This window comes from Artemia sp. Qi Xiang Cuo, chromosome 11 (genome assembly GCF_049724085.1).
Source record: "Artemia sp. Qi Xiang Cuo chromosome 11, ASM4972408v1, whole genome shotgun sequence".
Taxonomy (NCBI): domain Eukaryota; kingdom Metazoa; phylum Arthropoda; class Branchiopoda; order Anostraca; family Artemiidae; genus Artemia; species Artemia sp. Qi Xiang Cuo.
Genome location: NC_142804.1, coordinates 68,760,998 through 68,780,298, shown reverse-complemented (window position 1 = coordinate 68,780,298; position 19,301 = coordinate 68,760,998). Strand labels below are relative to the sequence as shown.

The 19,301-nt window shown below is 36.7% G+C and overlaps 1 protein-coding gene across 5 annotated transcripts in view; it reads right to left on the bottom strand.

The window, feature by feature from the left end:
• LOC148947277 (uncharacterized) overlaps window positions 1-19,301 on the bottom strand; it is a 47,927-nt gene that overhangs the window by 9,985 nt on the left and 18,641 nt on the right. For 2 of the 5 annotated variants that reach the window (XM_089097362.1, XM_089097361.1), the window contains exons 2-3: window positions 13,301-13,438; window positions 4,738-4,959 (exon numbers count right to left, since the gene is read on the bottom strand). In XM_089097362.1, coding sequence (XP_088953488.1) covers window positions 4,738-4,959; window positions 13,301-13,423 — 345 coding nt within the window. In that variant the 5' untranslated portion in view covers window positions 13,424-13,438. Of the gene's footprint in view, window positions 1-4,737; window positions 4,960-13,300; window positions 13,439-18,902; window positions 19,102-19,301 lie in introns of those variants that run through there. The other 3 variants (XM_089097359.1, XM_089097360.1, XM_089097363.1) reach the window with 3 other exon arrangements.

Genomic DNA, 19,301 nt, shown 5'->3' with positions numbered 1-19,301 from the left:
CAGGTTACAGTGTTGCAATTCCCACTGTATTTTATGGTGATAGCAGTATTGCACCTATAGGCACGCGCGCAGTATTTTTTTTTTGGGGGGGGGGATAGTAAAAATCAGATTTTACTGATAATTTCAATAAGAATTACCCAGAACTTCAGAAAAATTAAGAATTTTGGAGGAGAGGTGGACCCCAAGGCCCCCTGTACAAAATACCTACTCCACTGTATGAGGTATTTTATGTTTGTTTACACTATGCTTGTTGACAACAAACTGAAAGTAAAGTGTGACTCGGACGCATGTACAAAAGAAACTTTGATCAGAAAATATGAATAAAAATTTTTTTCATGATGGTTCAAAATGTAGAAAGTCTGTTAAGTTTAAAGTTACCCATCAGAAGTCACGAGAATGATAAAATTTGCATAGTTTTAGAAAAAAAGAAGAAAAACATGCCCAAAAAAGGGTGCAGCCATGTCATTCAACACATCAAAGAACCCCCTTGCAGAGGTTTTAAGTCCCTAACTACGAAATCAGGAATTTTGAATTTTTCTAGAGCAAGTGCCACGGATAAGTGTTTCTTTTTTTCTAGCAATAGAGGTCACACTACAGCAAAGTGGCGTCTCCCGACATTCTGTGGCACAAAAGAGCAAATTTTAGCTTCTCACTGTTTAATAAGAGGATTTATCCCTATTTGAACTGTTATTTAAAGTTAATCTGAAGGAAACAGTAGCCCCCCTTATATTTAGGATATCAGGGGCGGATCAAAAGAAAAATCTTGTGGGGGGGGGCAATATGACAAAGGTATAAATAATTGACCAAATTAACAAATTTACTCTAAAAAAAGAGTGAAAAAAAGAAAAAAAAAAACAGGGAAAGAGTGCGTCAGAAAAGATATTTTTTTTGGGGGGGGGGGGGGTACTTCCCCCCAGGGATCCACCAGTGGGAATAATACTCGATATGGTATAAGAAATCAATGTGGCCCACCTCATTTTCAGAATAATTTTTGTTAGTTTTAAGCATTAATGTCGCTCTTTAATTTGGTTAATTAAAAAAACTTTTTCCACAAAATAAGTTTTTCAAAGAAAAGTAAAGAACTCCATTAAACAAAAAATGAGTGAAAATAAAATCAAATAATCTACCAAGCGAGAAACTACCACAAATCAGCATCGATAAAAAAATGAAACCCAAAACGAAAAGAAATTACAATAAATAACCGAGTCAAACTCAAAACGAGCAGAAATTAACATAAGTTGGGCACAAAACCCATATGCCTTCTCAAGGCCAGAACAAAATTTGCACTTTACTGAAAAAAAATAAATGTTTTTACTTTTAATAAATCAAATAATATTAACATTTTGATTACTAAATATCAGTTTATGTATATTAAACTGACAATGCACATTTATTTGTTGAATAAATGGAAAAGATGGACGTGAGAGGCGGTTTATTTGCCCTCTAATCACTTTCGACTATTAAAAAGGGCACTAACCCTTTGAATATCCAATCGAATGAGCCTTTTTTGAAGTTTCTGCGATAAGGCCTTCTATAAAAAACCTTATATGCCCCCAAGGCATAATTTATGACCCTTGCCCTGAGGGCTGTGGGGGAGTGTCCTCCAGTAAAACATAATTTCTATCTGGAAATCAGCTACGCTGAACAAAATGGCTGTCTCAAAATTTTGATAGGACGTGTTTCGGGAAATGGTGGGCGTGGAAGGGGTGTTAGTCGCCTTCAGTTCACTTTCGACTATTTAAAAGGGCACAAGCCACTCCAACTTCCAGTTGAATGAGCGCTTTTCGAAGTTTCAATGACAACTTCCTCGATACGAAGTGTCCTGTTCTAAAGCAAAATATAATAAATAATATACTTTGACAACATAGCTCTTTTATTCCCCCAGGGCATAACTTCAAACCCTTGCCCCGAGGGTTGTGGGGGAGTTTCCTCCTCAAAAACATATTTCATTATTAAAAAGGGCACAAGCCACTCCAATTTCCAATCAAATGAGACCTTTTCGAAGTTTCTACGACAACTTCTTCGATACGAAGTGCCCTATTCTAAAGGAAAAAATTAATAAATAATAAATTGTGGCAACATCGTTATTATATGCCCCCAGGTCATAACTTAAAACCCTTGCCCTGAGGGTTGTGGGGGAGTGTCCTCCTCAAAAACATATTTTCTATCTGGAAATCAACTACGCTGAACAAAATGGTTATCTCAAAATTTTGATTGGATGTGTTTGGGAGAATGATGGGCGTAAGGGGGTGGGGGCCAGTTGCCCTCCCATCAGTTTCGAATATTAACAAGGGCACTAGCCACTCTAATTTCCAATCGAATGAGCCCTTTTCGAAGTTTCTACGACAACTCCATCGATACGAAGTGCCCTGGTATGGAAAAAAAAATACATTGTGCCAACATCGGTCTTTTTTTACGATGTTCTATTAAAAAGGGCACTAGACCTTTGAATTTCAAATAGAATGAGCCCTTTTTGAAGTTTATAAAACGAAGATTTCAATAAAAACTTATATGCCCTCAGGGCATAACTTATAACCCTTGTCCTGAAGACTCTGGGGGGGAGTGTCCTGCTCAAAAGTATAATTTCCTGAACTTTAAACTGCGTGGAACAAAATGGCTATCTTAAGATTTTTATTGAATTTGTTTGGGGAAATGGTGGGCGTGGAAGGCGTGTTAGTTGCCTTCCAATTACTTTCGACTATTAAAAAGGGCAATAGCCATTTTAATTTCCAATCGAATGAGCCCTATTTGAAGTTTCTACGACAACGCGTTCTATAAAAGCCTTATATTCCCCCAGGGCATAACTTACAACCCGTGCCCTGAGGGCTGTGGGGGGGGGATTGTCATCCTCAATGACCTAATTTCCAGAAACTAAAACTACGTTGAATTTTTTTACGATGTTCTATTAAAAAGGGCACTAAACCTTTGAATTTCCAATAGAATGAGCCCTTTCTGAAGTTTCTAAGACGAAGATTTCAATAAAAACTTATATGCCCTCAAGGCATGACTTATAAACCTTGCCCTGAAGACTCTGGGGGGAGTGTCCTGCTCAAAAGTATAATTTCTTGAACTTTAAACTGCGTGGAACAAGATGGCTATCTCGAGATTTTGATTGGATGTGTTTGGGGAAATGATGGGCATGGAAGGGGTGTTAGTTGCCTTCCAATTACTTTCGAATATTAAAAAGGGCACTAGCCATTTTAATTTCCAATCGAATGAGCCCTATTTAAAGTTTCTACGACAACGCCTTCTATAAAAACCTTATATTCCCCCAGGGCATAACTTACAAACCTTGCCCTGTGGGTTGTGGGGGGGGGAGGGTTCTCATCCTCAAAGACCTAATTTCCAGGAACTAAAACTACGTTGATAAAATGGCAATCTAAAAATTTTGATTGGATGTGTTTGGGGAAAAGGTGGGCGTGAGAGGGGGGTTAGTTGCCCTTCAATCACTGCCGACTATTAAAAGGGGCACTAGCCCTTTCAATTTTCAATCGAATGAGCCTTTTTTGAAGTTTCTACGACAACGCCTTCTATAAAAAAAGCTTATATGTCCCAAGGGCATAACTTACAACCCTTGCCCTGAGGACTGTGGGGGAGTGTCCTCCTCAAAAACATAATTTCTATCTGGAAATCAACCACACTGAACAAAATGCTATCTCAAAATCTTTATTGGATGTCTTTCGGGAAATGGTGGGTGTGGAAGGGGTGTTAGTTGCCTTGCAATCACTTTCGACTATTAAAAAGGGCACAAGCCACTCCAATTTACAATTGAATGAGCCCTTTTCAAAGTTTCTACGACAACTTCTTCGATACGAAGTGCCCTGCTCTAAAGGAACAAAATAATAATAAATAATGCATTATGCCAACATCGTTCTTATATGCCCCCAGGGCATAATTTAAAACCCTTGCTCTGAGGGTTGTGGGGGAGCGACCTCCTCAAAAACATATTTTCTATCTGGAAATCAACTACGCTGAATAAAATGGCTATCTCAAAATTTTGATTGGATGTGTTTGGGGGAATGATGGGCATGGGGGGGGGGGCTATATTTCCCTCCAATCATTTTCGACTATTAAAAAGGGCACTAGCCACTCCAATTTCCAATCGAATGAGCCCTTTTCGAAGTTTCCACGACAACTCCTTCGATACAAAGTGCCCGGGTATGGATAAAAAAAAGAAATAAATAATACATTGTGCCAACATTGTTCTATACTTAGGCAGCGCTGCTGCGCTGCCTATGATTGGAGAAAAGTTGTTTTGTTTATTAAAAATCAAGCAAAAAATTAGCTTTATCTGTCATACAGTTAGAATTGGATACGCCACCTGAGCTTTCTTTAATGGGGAATAAGAAAGAAATATGAAACTAAGAGAGGAAAGGAAATAATAAATGAAAAATAAAATAAAAAAGGTGAGAAAACGAGGATTTTATCAGCCAGTGGCAAAACATGTAGACGAAGAACAAGCAAATATCTCGACAAGGACCTTCTTGTCGATATTTTGCCATCGGCTGACAAAATCTTCGGTTTCTCACCTTTTTTTATTTTATTTTTCATTTATTATTTCCTTTCCTCTCTTAGTTTCATAGTCATGTATAGCCAGTGTGGTCTTAGAATGTAATAAGAAAGATTATTCAAGAACGATCGAGACTGCGTAAGATATCAGTCCTATACATGAATTTAGTGTAGAAAAATACAAAAAAATATTTATTTCGAAAGAAAGGTGGTAAGTGAAAAACATACCTTTTCTTTTCTAACCTTGTGTAGTCTTAGTTTTATTCGCTTTTCAACTATTTCATCAGTCTTAATCGTCTGCAAGGCTTCAAAAATAAATGAAATGGTATCAATTGGAAATCTGGCCAGAGTCACTGGAATCACATTTCTTATTGCTACCAATTCAAAAACACACTTCTCGCCAGCCAATAGCTCAATGACATGTCTTGGTTGAAAGCAGAGAGGTAAACTCTGAAAATGTCGGTGTTAGATATTATCGTTCTTATAACCAAACGGCATAGGTTACAAGCTTCCTGAACAGCTAAAATAAAGGCCAAGGCAGATACCTCCTTTTAGCCTAAATAATAAAAACAAATTGGGTTTCGTAGAAAGACATTATCCATAATTGAGCAAAGGTCAGGGTAGGATATCAAACACATTTAAAATTAGCCCAAAATATAAATGATTCGCAAAAATAGAAGAAAGACCCAATTGGGCAATTAAACTACCGCTAACAACTCACTGCAGCATCAAGCCGCCTGAGGCCAGCAGAGTTGCGCACTACCCTCTTTCATCCCAATATTTCCTCTTTACTTCCTCTCAAGAAATTCCAATTGTCTTTAACTCCTTACTTACGACCTATTTCCACCCTATTCAGAGATGAACTGCTTTTTGTTTGGCCTTAGATGGATGGCCGAAAAGGACGGTCTTTGGCATTCTGTCATCCTTCATCCGCAAAAGGTGTCCTATCTATTTCAACCTTCCTCTATAGTCGTAGAAAGCGGAATATCCCAAGAAAATCAGTTGACATTCCTCTTGAGACATCTAGAAAATCCTCCTCCGTCGTCCAAAGTACCCACACTTCAGAACCTTATTTGACAAATCTTACCACTGTAGCTTCCAATACTCTAATCTTGGTTTGAAGACTTATCTTCCTATTCTTCCAAACTTTTTTCAATTTGAAAAGAAACTTCGGTTTTTACCTATTTGCTTACTACATAAGTAATAAAAGCTATCCGCATGATGAATCTTCTCATTACCCAGCATCCCGTCTTCACCTTGATTTATTCCTATCTTCAGTGACATTATCTTCTTAATGCTTATTTTCAAGCCTATTCTTGCACCCTGAACTCTCAAAACTTCCAAAACAGCATTGATTTTACTAACATTTTCATCTGGGACAACAAAGTCCATCAAAATTATCCGCATAAATTTGGATAGATCGCAATCCTGCTTAACTCCTGATTCAATAAAAAAAAACAAAAAAACAGGTACTAACCTTATTTCATACCTTAACCGCACCAATGTTGTTCTCGTACATAGTACTAATCGCTTTAATGCATTTATCTGATATACCATACCAAAAATATACCCATACCAAAAAAAAACCATACCTTCGTTAAAGCCCTTCTACCTTCCGAATCGAACGCTTGCTCATAAATATAATCATTCAAACGGAAAACTTCGCCCTGGGTCCTGGCACTGGGCACGTGGGAGATTCATGTTAACAAGTATATTTCGCTATTTCTAGCCTGAATTCATTCCCGAAAACATCATTCAAACCTGAATTTTCTGAAAATTAATCAAACACGGTTGTCATATCTTCCCTTCAATATAAAGTTTTGCCAAATTTTTGCCAGAGTTTTGTGAAATCGTTGGGAAATCATACAATACCGTTCCTACATGTGTCTCCAATTGTATTCACGCCCAGCTAAAGCAAGCATTCTATACGTCTTGATGTTCCAGTTATATTCTGTCGGTGGAGTCTTGTAAAAAGGCCTGCATCCTGAATGACTGCAGGAGTAAAGAATGGGCTTGGGCAGTTCAAGAATTGGTCATCAAATTAGTAGAATTACACATCATCCTGTTTATCTTTTAGCACGACTGATCTAGATGACTCTTCAGACAAATATATATATATATATATATATATATATATATATATATATATATATATATATATATATATATATATATATATATATATATATATATATATATATATATATATATATATATATATATATATATATATATATATATATATATATATATATATATATATATATATATATATATATATATATATATAAATATATATATACATATGTTCTATTAATTCCAGCAACAGATAACAGTTACACTCCTAAGAAGCTGGATTAATAAGAATTGAGCTGGGAAAGTAACCACTCTTAGCCTGAAACAATGACAGACTTTACCAATCAGACGACTCAAAATCTGGAATTTTATTTAATATTTTGAAACGGTATCAAAACCAAAGGCGACAAAACCAAAAATATAATGTATTGTAAAGCAGCCTTTGCTAGATTCTTGGGAAGACAAAAATTTTTAAAGGTTTTTCAAAGAAGGGGGTACAATTAGTTTTCCTTTTTATAGTCGTATGATAGATGTGCAATTAAGACAGTTAAGATGTGCCGCTTTTCTTTTTACCCAATACTTCACCTTATACTTTATCAATACTTTATTCTTTATGGTACCCTGTACCTTACTTTTACTCTGTATTAATTAAAAAAACTTTTTCCACAAAATAAGTTTTTCCAAAGAAAAGTAAAGAAGTCCATTAAACAACAAATGAGCAAAACTATAATCAAATTATCTACCAAGCGTGAAACTACCACAAATCAGCATCGATAAATAAATGAAACCCAAAACGAACAGAAATTACAATAATTAACCGAGTCAAACTCAAAACGAGCCGAAATTAACATAAGTTGGGCGCAAAATCCCTATGCCTTCCCAAGGCCAGAACAAAATTTGCTTTTTACTGAAAAAATTTAAATGTTTTTACTTTTATAATTTTAATAAATCAAATAATATTAACATTTTGATTACTGAATATCAGTATATGTATATTAAACTGACAATGCACTTTCACTTGTATTTTTTCAGTAAAGTGCAAATTTTGTTCTGGTCTTGAAGAAGGCATAGGGGTTTTTGCGCCCAACTTAAGTTAATTTCTGCTCGTTTTGAGTTTGACTCGGTTATTTATTGAAATTTCTGTTCGTATTGGGTTTCATTTATTTATCAATGCTGATTTGTGGTAGTTTCATTCTTGGTAGACTATTTGATTTCATTTTAGCACATTTTTGGTTAAATGGAGTTCTTTACTTTTGTTTGAAAAAATTATTTTGTGGAAAAAGTTTTTTTTAATTTAATTTTTGTCTGTCTTATATTGACATAGTCTTTTCAGGGAAATTGAAAATAATTCTTTAAATCTTTTTGTTTTTTAAGACTTTGTAGTTTGGCCTGCTATTTGTATGCTGGAGAAAAACTTTCGGCAATTTTCAACAGCATATACCCTTTTAAAAATCTGGACACAAATAGTACTGTTTAATTTAGTTTCATAACTCCTCTAGTTGACCTGTAATGGAAAACTTGTACCATTCGCAAAAAAATCTGTTTACTTTCTTTGATAGCTTGGATACACTTACGCTATTTTGGTTTGGTTAAATTTTAAGAGCAGAAGTAGCCCCGAACGTTTGAACATAATACCCTCAGTCGTTCTTGGGATACTGCTGAGATGCCTTATTGGGAATTAGCATTATCACAGTGCATTTTAATTTAATCTTAAGTCAACATTTAGTTTTTAAACATATAAAAATTGGATTTGAGGAAGACTAAAATCTATTCTATAAATCATATACAACAACTTTCTATATAAACCTTGTATGCCCCCAGGGCATAACTTACAACCCTTGCACTGTGGACTCTGAGGGGTTTATCATCCTAAAACACCTAATTTCCAGAACTTTCAACTACGTTGAACAAAATGGACATCTCAAAATATTGATTGGATTTGTTTGAGAAAATGGTGGGCGTGAGAGGGGCGTTAGTCACTATCCAATCACTTTCAACTATTAAAAAAGGCACTAGCCTTTGGAATTTCCAATTGAATGAACCTTTTCGAAGTTTCTTCGAGAGAGCTTTCAATAAAAACTTTAGATGCCCCCAAAGTAAAACTTGAAGCCCTTGTCTTGAGGGCTCTGAGGGAGGGGTCGCAATGCTTAAAGACCCAATATCCGAAACTTTTAACTACGTGAAATAAAATGGCAATCTAAAAATTTTGATTGGATGTGTTTTGGGAAAAGGTGGGCGAAAGAGGGGGGTTAGTTGCTCTCAAATCCCTTTTGACTATTAAAAAGGGTACTAGTCCTTTGAATTTCAAATCGAATGAGCCCTTTTTCATGTTTCTACGACAAAGATTTCAATAAAAACCTTATATGCCCCCAGGGCATAACTTATAATCCTTGTCCTGAGGGTTGTGGGTGAGTGTCCTCCTTAAAAATGTGTTTTCTATCTGGAAATCAACTACCCTGAACAAAATGGCTATCTCAAAATTTTTATTGGATGTGTTCGGGGGAATGATGGGTGTGGGGCTAGTTGCCCTCCAATCACTTTCGACTATTAAAAAGGGCACTAGCTCTTTGAATTTCCAGTCGAACGAGCTTTTATTGAAGTTTCTACGACAACGCCTTTTTTAAAAACCTTATATACCCCCAGGGCATAACTTAAAACCCTTGCCCTGAGGGATGTGGGGGAGCGTCCTCCTCAAAAACATATTTTCTATCTGGAAATCAACTACGCTGAACAAAATGATCTCAAAATTTTGATTGGATGTGTTTGGGGAAACGATCGGCGTGAGGGGGTGGGGCTAATTGCACTCAAATCACTTTCGACTATTAAAAAGGGTACGAGCCCGTTTAATGTTCAATCGAATCAGCCTGTGTTGAAGTTTCTACGACAACGCATTCTATAAAAACCTTATATGCCCCTAGGGCATAACTGAAAAACCTTGCCCTGAGGGTTGTTGGTGAGTGTCCACTTCAAAAACAAACTCTCTATCTGGAAATCAACTACGCTGAACAAAATGGCTATCTCAAAATTTTGATTTGGTGTTTTGGGGGATTGATGGGCGTGGGGGAGGGGGCTAGTTGCCCTCCAATCACTTTCGACTATTGAAAAGGGTACTAAAAAGAGCGCTTTGAATTTACAATCGAATGAGCCTGTTTTGAAGTTTTTACGACAACACCTTCAATAAAAACCTCATATGCCCCCAGGGCATAACACAAAACCCTTGCCCTGAGGCTTGTGGGGGATTTTCCTTCTCAAAAACATATTTTCTATCTGAAAATCAATTACGCTGAACAAAATGGCAATCTCAAAATGTTGATTGGATGTGTGTGGGGGAATTATGGGAGTGGGGGGCTAGTTACCCTCCAATCACTTTCGACTATTAAAAAGGGTACAAGCCCTTTGAATTTCCAATCGAATGAGCCTGTTTTGAAGTTTCTACGACAACGCCTACTATAAAACCTTATATGTCCCCAAGGTATATCTTAAAACCCTTGCCCTGAGGGTTGTGGGAGAGTGTCCTCTTCGAAAACATATTTTCTATCTGGAAATCAAGTACGCTGAACAAAATTTCTATCTCAAAATTTTGATTGGATGTGTTTGGGGGAATAATGGGCGTGGGGGGGGGTTAGTTGCCCTCCAATAACTTTCGACTATTAAAAAGGGCACTAGCTCTTTGAATTTCCAATCGAAAGAGCATTTTTTGAAGTTTCTACGACAACGCCTTCTATAAAAAACCTTATATGACCCCAGGGCATAACTTAAAACCCTTGCCCTGAGGGTTGTGGGGGAGTGTCCTCATCAAAAACAAATTTTCTATGTGGATATCAACTACGCTGAACAAAATGGCTATCTCAAAATTTTGATTGGATGTTTTGGGGGACTGATGGGCGTGGGGGCGGGGGCTAGTTGCCCTCCAATCACTTCCGACTAATAAAAAGGGTACTAGCGCTTTGAATTTCCAATCGAATGAGCCTGTTTTGAAGTTTCTACGACAACACCTTCTATAAAAACCTCATATGCCCCCAGGGCATAACACAACACCCTTGCCCTGAGGGTAGTGGGGGAATGTCCTCCTCAAAAACATATTTTCTATCTGGAAATCAACTACGCTGAACAAAATGGCTCTCTAAAAATTTTGATTGGATGTGTTTGAGGGAATGATGGGGGGGCTAGTTGCCCTCCAATCACTTTCGACTATTAAAAAGGGCAAAATCCCTTCGAATTTCGAATCGAATGAGCCTGTTTTGAAGTTTCTACGACAACGCCGACTATAAAACCTTATAAGACCCCAAGGTATATCTTAAAACCCTTGCCCTGAGGGTTGTGGGAGAGTGTCCTCATCGAAAACATATTTTCTATCTGGAAATCAAGTACGCTGAACAAAATGTCTATGTCAAAATTGTGATTGGATGTGTTTGGGGGAATAATGGGCGTGGGGGGGTTAGTTGCCCTACAAATACTTTCGACTATTAAAAAGGGCACTAGCTCTTTGAATTTCCAATCGAAAGAGCCTTTTTTGAAGTTTCTACGACAACGCCTTCTATAAAAACCTTATATGCCTTAAAACCTTATATAACTTAAAACCCTTGCCCCGTGGGTTGTGGGGGAGTGTCCTCCTCAAAAAGATATTTTCTATCTGGAAATCAACTATGCTGAACAATATGGCTATCTCAAAATTTTGATTGGATGTGTTTGGGGGAATGATTGGCGTGGGGGGGGGGGCTAGTTGCCCTCCAATCACTTTCGACTATTAAAATGGGCGCTAGCCACTCCAATTTCCAATCGAATGAGCCCTTTTCGAACTTTCTACGACAACTCCGTCGATACGAATTGCCCGGGTATGGAGAAAAAAAAAACACATTGTGCCCACATCGTTCTTTCTTAGGCAGCGCTAGGGCGCTGCTTATGATTGTACCACTACACTTTATAATCTATTTACCCCTATAACACAAAAACTCAGTTTGAAAAGATATTTTTTTTCTTCAGAGTTATTGACTAAGATAATTAGTACGAGATTTCCATTTTTTCCCCATTGGTACAATTCTGAAAGTCCGCTTTTATAGTTTTATGTTTCTTCTATTGTTCTAGGTGGCCAAACTGTTGAAGGAATCCTAATACGTACGTTGAGAGTTTGCTTGGACGGGTTAGAGTTCAAATTTTAGTGATGTTGATTCCTTGTCTATGACTAGAATAAGACTACATAGTTCAGTAAACCTATAGTCGGTTCTTCGGTACCCGGGTAGGGTATTTTTTTTTAATCTAAAATCAGGACGCTGTTACCTAATGTCGGTGATAAGGAAAATCAATCAAGGAGACTAGATAATATTATATTAAGTTAAAAACATATAGAAAGGGACCCGTGGGAGCATTACTTAGTAAAACTGTTGTGGTAGGAAGATAGTATGGTAGGATGAAACAGACAATTGATGTTGATGGAAGAATACTTGGAACAAATCATGGTTGGTCTACTACCCCTAAGGAGCAAAAATTTTAAATCATAAGATAAGAAAGTGCAGTTTTTTGCGTAAAGTATCCATGGTTATCATAACCGAGAAAAAGAAGAAACAATGATCCTAGAGGCCATGTCCCTTGAAATCAAACTATACAGATTTTTTAAGCTGAAATTGATTTAATTGGCACAATTTCAAGGGGTACACAGAGCTCCTTAGCTCCTTATATTCAAATATGCCCTGTTTTATTTATTAGATTTTGTTTGGTACAGAAAGAAGCTATTATTCCGAATAAAGATGCCTTCGGGTTCAACAGTAGCAAAAACAATACCCTGATTTTGGATCCCAAAGAGTACAAGGCCTGGGTATTGTTGACCCAATTTTAGTGAAAACAATCCATCGTTCTTAGTGTTGGAGACTCATTTAGACTCGAAAGAATTGATTCTAATAAAGAAAGGCTAAATGTGCGTACACAAGCGTAATGAGAACCATAGGAATACAAAAATTACAACTTGTCTTCTGTGCAATATATTAAATATTTAAAGAAAAATAAAATTATAATTGAGATTTAAAATCTGAATTGTATTTGTTCTCTTAGGTTGTTCTTTTTCAATAAAAAGTAAATTATTTTGAAGCATCCAAAGAAGTGGGGGGGGCATCTCTTTGTCTCCTAAAGAGTTCTTTTACTGCTTTTTATATTTTTTAATCGGCTTTTTTCGGCTTCGACGGGGATCTCAGACAAAATTTGAAAGAAACAGTTCTATGACTGTGTTTGACCTCAGAAATAAGTGCAATAATGACTGTAACTGTAAGTTGCTATAATTATATACTATACTATGAGTAACTTTAATATTACTAAAAAGGTAAAAACTATTTACTGTTTCTGGAAATTATGCGAGGGGGGCTGTTGTCTTCTAGGACGAAATAATTTTTGCACTACAGTTTCAATGGTTTTTCAAAAACAGCCAGCTGGTAAACTCTTCAGTTATTGTGGGTTAGGTTTGAACTTTACTGGGTCGTAGCTATCGCTTTGACTTAGATATTCTACTTCTTCTACTTAGGTATTCTGCTTCTAAATAATATAAACTTGTAGCAAAAAAGAAAAAGAAACACAAAAAATACGAGAAGCCACTTATGGTAAGGAAAAGAAGAAAGAAGGTCACGAAATATTTGTTCAGCTTATCTATAAAATATCTTTCCCTTTTATGCAATAAAAACGAAAGTAAATCCCAATGATAAAATAATCCAGTTTCTAATGAAAAAATTACCTTCTGAAGGAAGAACCTTTCGTTGAAAACATAAGCTGGTCCCTTATTTATTGTGCTTGTATGCAAGTGGTAATTGAGGATGCAAAAACGAACTAACAGTTTATCTCCATAAGATAAATGCATGCCAGGACATTCTACCTGAAAAAAGTGTATATATATATATATATATATATATATATATATATATATATATATATATATATATATATATATATATATATATATATATATATATATATATATATATATATATATATATATATATATATATATATATATATGTATAGTCGTATATATGAGTTCTGGAATATACCCTTTGTAATCAGTAGACTGCCAGCATAAACAAGTTCATGGGAATGGCTGACGTAAAACTAGATATTGTGGAGTAGTTTTACCGTCCTATGTTTCCAATTTTGATGATTTTTAGATCCATTTAAGGCCACTTGTTCTTTAATTTATTTTGTTGATTTTTTTATCTTCTACAATTTCTTTTTTATCTTTAACCGACTTTTTAAGTCTATGAAGTTTTTGTCTAATTTTGTATCTTTTTTTTTGTATTCATTTTTAACTGACAAATTTTGATTGTCGTTTCCTCTTGTATTTTGTCGTAATTTTAAATTTTGTTTTGATTGTATTTTATTTAAATTTTTTCTTTGTGACCAAAAATGCAAGTTTGACGCTGTTTTCTTATGAAAGCCATTTCAACAACAAAACTTTATTTACATTAACAAACCTTAAATGAATGCATGATCTTTTAAAAAAATAAACTGGAGTTTCTCTAAAAGAAAGGGGTTACTATTTTTAAAACAATATATTGTATCACTAAGCATAAAAATAAGGTGACAAATTTTACAACTTGTGCTAGAGGTGGCTCGAGCCTACAAAGCATATATATTATGAGAATACTACGGCTACTACTACTAATAGCTCACCGCAGCACCAAACCACCTGAAGGCAACACAGCTCCACACGCTCCTCCTCCATCCCAATCTATTCAAAGCCTCCCTCTTTACACCCTCCCAGGAAGTTCCACAAGATAGAACCACAGCAAGATGGAACCACACTTTTCGTACAGCCTACTGTTTGAAATACAGTCAGTCAGCCGGGTACCCAGAACAATCCGTAGGTAATTTCTCTGAAAAACATCTAGCAATAGCAAATCTCCATTCACTTTTAGGAGTACCCAGGCTTCCGAGCCATATTTGATCACTGGCGTCACCGTAGCTTCCAAAATTCTAACCTTGGTTTGCAGACTTATCTTCCTATTCTTCCAAACTCTTTTTGACTGTGAAAAAACACCCTAAGCCTTGGCTATTCTACTTTTAACATCTTCAAGGCGTCCACCGTCCTTAGTAATATTAGTACCAAGGTATGTGAAACTGTCCGCCTGATAAATGTTTTCGTTACCCATTGTCTCCTTTTGATCTTCACTTATTCCTAGCCTTAGTGGCCCCTCAAATGTACACTCAACAGGGCCCATTAGGGTGTGCACACGTCCCGTGAGTTACAAACCTCCCAGCAATGGTTTAAATTGTATGGTGATGCAGAACACCTTCGTGGGAGGAGCCTCTATAGGAAGACAACTGCGACAGGACGTAGAATCCAGATCTATGGACGAAGATCTCTGCAAAAGACTGCCTCGATCCTTTCAAAGGTACCCACAAGACTTAGGACCTTGTAGTCAACCTTATCCCCACTTGAAGAGTGGCGCCGCGCAAGGAATTACAGCTTAGTAAACGACACAGTATTTGCACCGGATTCTGATTAATGGATAATTTTTCTGGGCGTGGTCTGTCTTGGCGGTTTTTTTCAGGCTGAAAAACCTCTTCCTAGCTAATTTATCTACTATGGGTTGCCTCCGCGTAGTAGCATAATATTTGTGCGCAAGAATATATATACATAAGTCGGAGGTAATAGGGACTGTCTGTGCAGGATTTTAACTCTTGTCGATAGAAGAGAATCGCCAAGTGCTGAAAACCATGTTGTGATCATGATTGGCCCAGGATTGCACAAAACGTCAATTCATAATGGAGGTCCCAGAGACTTCTTGCTGTCCGGTTCTAAGCAAGCTTAAGCACTTCGGTGTAAACTTGGGAAGATGTATTGGTCTCCGTCCTGCTCAGGTATCCGGGACCATTGCTTTTCCTGAGGCCAAAATAATTCCAATGATTTAAAAAATATGAAAATTGGAATGTTACGACGTTAAAATATAACTATCCTATCGACATTTTGACTGACAAATTCAGACAATTTGAACTGGACTTATTAGGTGTTTCAGAAACTCATACCCCATGGGTAGAAAGTATGAAATTAGGTGATATAGAATTTATTTACTCAGGCAGGAAGGATGGAGTGCATAGACAGTGATTAAGGCTCTCTCTCTCTCTCTCACTCTCACTCGCTCTCCCTCTCTCTCTCTCTTTATATATATATATATATATATATATATATATATATATATATATATAGATAGATAGATAGAGAGAGTGTGTGTGTGAGTGTTATAGAGAGAGAGAGATAGAGAGATAGATAGATGGAGAGAGAGATATAGATAGAGAGAGGGAGAGAGAGAGAAAAAGATAGATAAATTTATAGAGAGATAGAGAGAGAGAGAGAGAGAGAGAGAGAGAGAGAGAGAGAGAGAGAGAGAGAAAAGAGCCCACAAACAGGGCCCACCAGTGTTTGCACACGTCCCGTGAGTTACAAACCTTTTCCAAGTAATGGATTAAATTGTCTGGTGATGAAGAACAATCGTGGGAGGATCTTCTATAGGAGGACAATTGCGACAGGGCGTAAGTTCCAGATATATGGACAAAGGCCTCTGCAAAGGGCTGCCTCGATACTTTGGGGTACTTGCAAGACTGGGACCTTGTGGTCAACCTTATCCCCACTTGAGGAATGGCGCCCCTTGAGGAAATTATAGCCTAGTAAACGACATAGCATTCGCAAAGAATTCTGATTAATGGATAGTTCTTCTAGGGTTGGTCTGTTTTGGCGGGCGTTTTTGGACTGAAAAACCTCTTCCAAGCTACTTTATCTACTATTGGTTGCATCCCCGTAGTACCCTAATATTTGTGGGCATGAATATATAATGAGTCGGAGGTAAAATGCTTGAGACTATCTGTGCAGGATTTAGACTCTTGTTGATAGAAGGGCATCACCAAGTGCTGAAAACCAGTGCTGACCAAGATGGGCCCAGGATTGCACAAAGCCTCCATTCATGCTGGAGGTCCCAGGGACTTCTTGCTGTCTCGTTCTCAGCCAGCTTAAGGGCTTTGGTGTATACTTGGGAAGATGTCTCGGTCCCTGTCCTGCGCTGGTATCCGGGACCATTGCTTTTCCTGAGGCCATAATAATTTCAATGATTTAAAAATATGAAAATTGGAACTTGGAATGTTACGACGTTAAAAAACAACTATCGTAAGGACATTTCGACTGACCAATTCAGACGATTCGAACTTGACTTATTAGGAATTTCAGAAATTCATATCCCAGGGGTAGAAAGTACGAAACTAGGTGATATAGAATTTATTGACTCAGGCAGGATGGATGGAGTACATAGACAGGGAGTAAGGCTAGTGATGAAGAAGGAAGCTGCTTAGTCTTGTTTTGACTGGTATGGTATTAATGATAGAATACTAATTGCTCATTTTATGACTAAATAGTTCAGACTGTCCGTTTTAGTTATAAATGTCCCTGCAGAACCGTCTGACGGAGATACTAGTGACTCAGACGAATTTTACTTACAGTTACTGGAGCAAATAGACAGGTTCCCATATAGGAATATAGTGTTTTTATTAGAATATTTTCACGCCCAGGCTGGTAGAGAAAGGGATAGCTATCACCCTAGCCGAAGTAAATTTGGAGCAGGAAAAGAACACAGTAATTGCTATAGAGTTCTGTAATTTTTTAGGTATAACCATCTAGATATAGCCAATACGGTGTTTGGCCATAAAATAGCCCATAAGTTAATATTGGTATTCACGTGATGGTAAGACAGCAAATCTTATTGATTATGATACTGTAAACCAAAGACTGGCAGAATCAATACAAGATACTAGGGTACATAGGAGTGCTAATATTGATGCTAAAAGTAAATATCACCATCTAGTAATGTCTAGGGTTAATTTAAAGCAGAAATTTTGGAAGGATACCCCCGGGAAGTTATGATTTTGGTAGACTCCAGAATGAAAATTTGAGAGAAGGTTTCCAGGAACAGTTGAATACTAAACTAAAGAGTTTAAAATCTGTCAATGTGAAAGATGGATGGAATAATCTAAGAAAAACAGTTTGTGAAGTTGCTGATGGTGTAAAAAAGTTAGGAGCACAGCTAGGAATATTAATGACAAAGCTTTATGTTTATTAGACAGGAACAAAAATTATTTGAGTGATAGATCATATGAAAACAAAAGAAATGTAAAGAAAGTAGAAAAAGCGCTAAAACATGAACTAAGGAGGTACGAAGTGGAGGCCATGGATAAAAATGCCGAGGTTCTTGAAGATGCAGCAAGACGCCATAATAGTAAAATATTGTACTGATATGTTAATAAATTGAGAGGGAGCAGTAAAACCGGACTTTTCCCAGTTAAAGATAGGAACAGGGCTACAATTAGTAATAAGAAAAGAGTTAAAGAGAGATGGGCAGACCATTTTGAGATTGTGCTAAACCGAGATAGAGTTGCAGGGAAAGATATAGAGGAAAATGAAAAAGTTTGAGATACCTTGGATGCTAAGGAAGATTTGTTTTGTGATGAAGAATTAGCGCCAACGCTAAAAGGATTAAAAAATAATAAGACTCAAGGTGATGATAGTTTGGTAAATAAGTTTCTTAAATACGGTGGCTCTGAGCAAGACTGGGAAAAGACTATTAGAATGAGCTAAAATTCGATAGAAATTTTTTGGGAGGCTGCCAAAAGGCTTAACAAGGGACTACATTAAGGAGGATAGTTTGCCAGTCTAAGGTGACTTGGCATTATGAAGAGTTAATAGAAATATTTATAGTTTAGCTGTTACCAATGGCGTACCTCTGCTGCAGATTTCACACATTCAAGAAATTCTGCCTCCAGGGTGGATTAGCTGAACAATTTCACAATAAAAACAACAAAACTAAAAACGAAGGAATACAATGAATAAATATGGTTTGGGAAAAGTAAATACTATGTGTTTATGGTAATTAAAATTAATACGTAACAGAAAGCAGGTAGGAACCTATCTGTTAGCCAGTACACACTCAAGAATTTGGATCTAGAGGTAGCCTACGGAGTTGAAACAACTGAGCCACTTGGGAGATAGATAAGATATATATTATTTGGGCTGTATATTTGCACATCAGGGGGGGGGGGAATTTATTATAGCGGGGCCACATGCAAAATGTAACCTAACCTACCCAAAATACCAACTAAATATTTATTAAAATATAGCTATGATGTTGTTTTCCAATGAGCCGAAGCTAATTGTCTCCGTATACATTTATACAAACAGGAATAAACTGGTTCTTGTCTGATTTTATAGATCCAAATTCTCTAGTGTGTACTGGCTAACAGATAAGTACCAGCAGTTATTTTAAATCATGTTCAAAAGCTTCAATAGTTAAAAAAAATACCTTGTGAATGGTAACATCCAAAGTCAGCTTCAAAGATCCACTTGGCATTTTATTTGTTGTGCTGTCATGGAAACTCAAGCAGATGAACAGTCGAGACAAAGCGAGTTCTCAGACGTTTGGAAATCAGGCAGTTTTTTCCACCTTCTCTTTTGGTAATACAAATAGTTAGAACAGGGGCTAATACATGGTTCCTAAAGGGTGTACAAGTCCTTTAAAAAAATTTGCTATTTAAGAGACAATTCGAGTACTGTTTAGATCAGAGGGATAATATTTTCAATACAAATTATTCAGTAAAAATAAAATTTCTTTTCTGAAGAACAAAAACCCATACAGAGAGGAATGAGGGGGGGGATTAGGTTTGTATATCATCCAAGTCGTATTTTGAACAAGATAATGGCG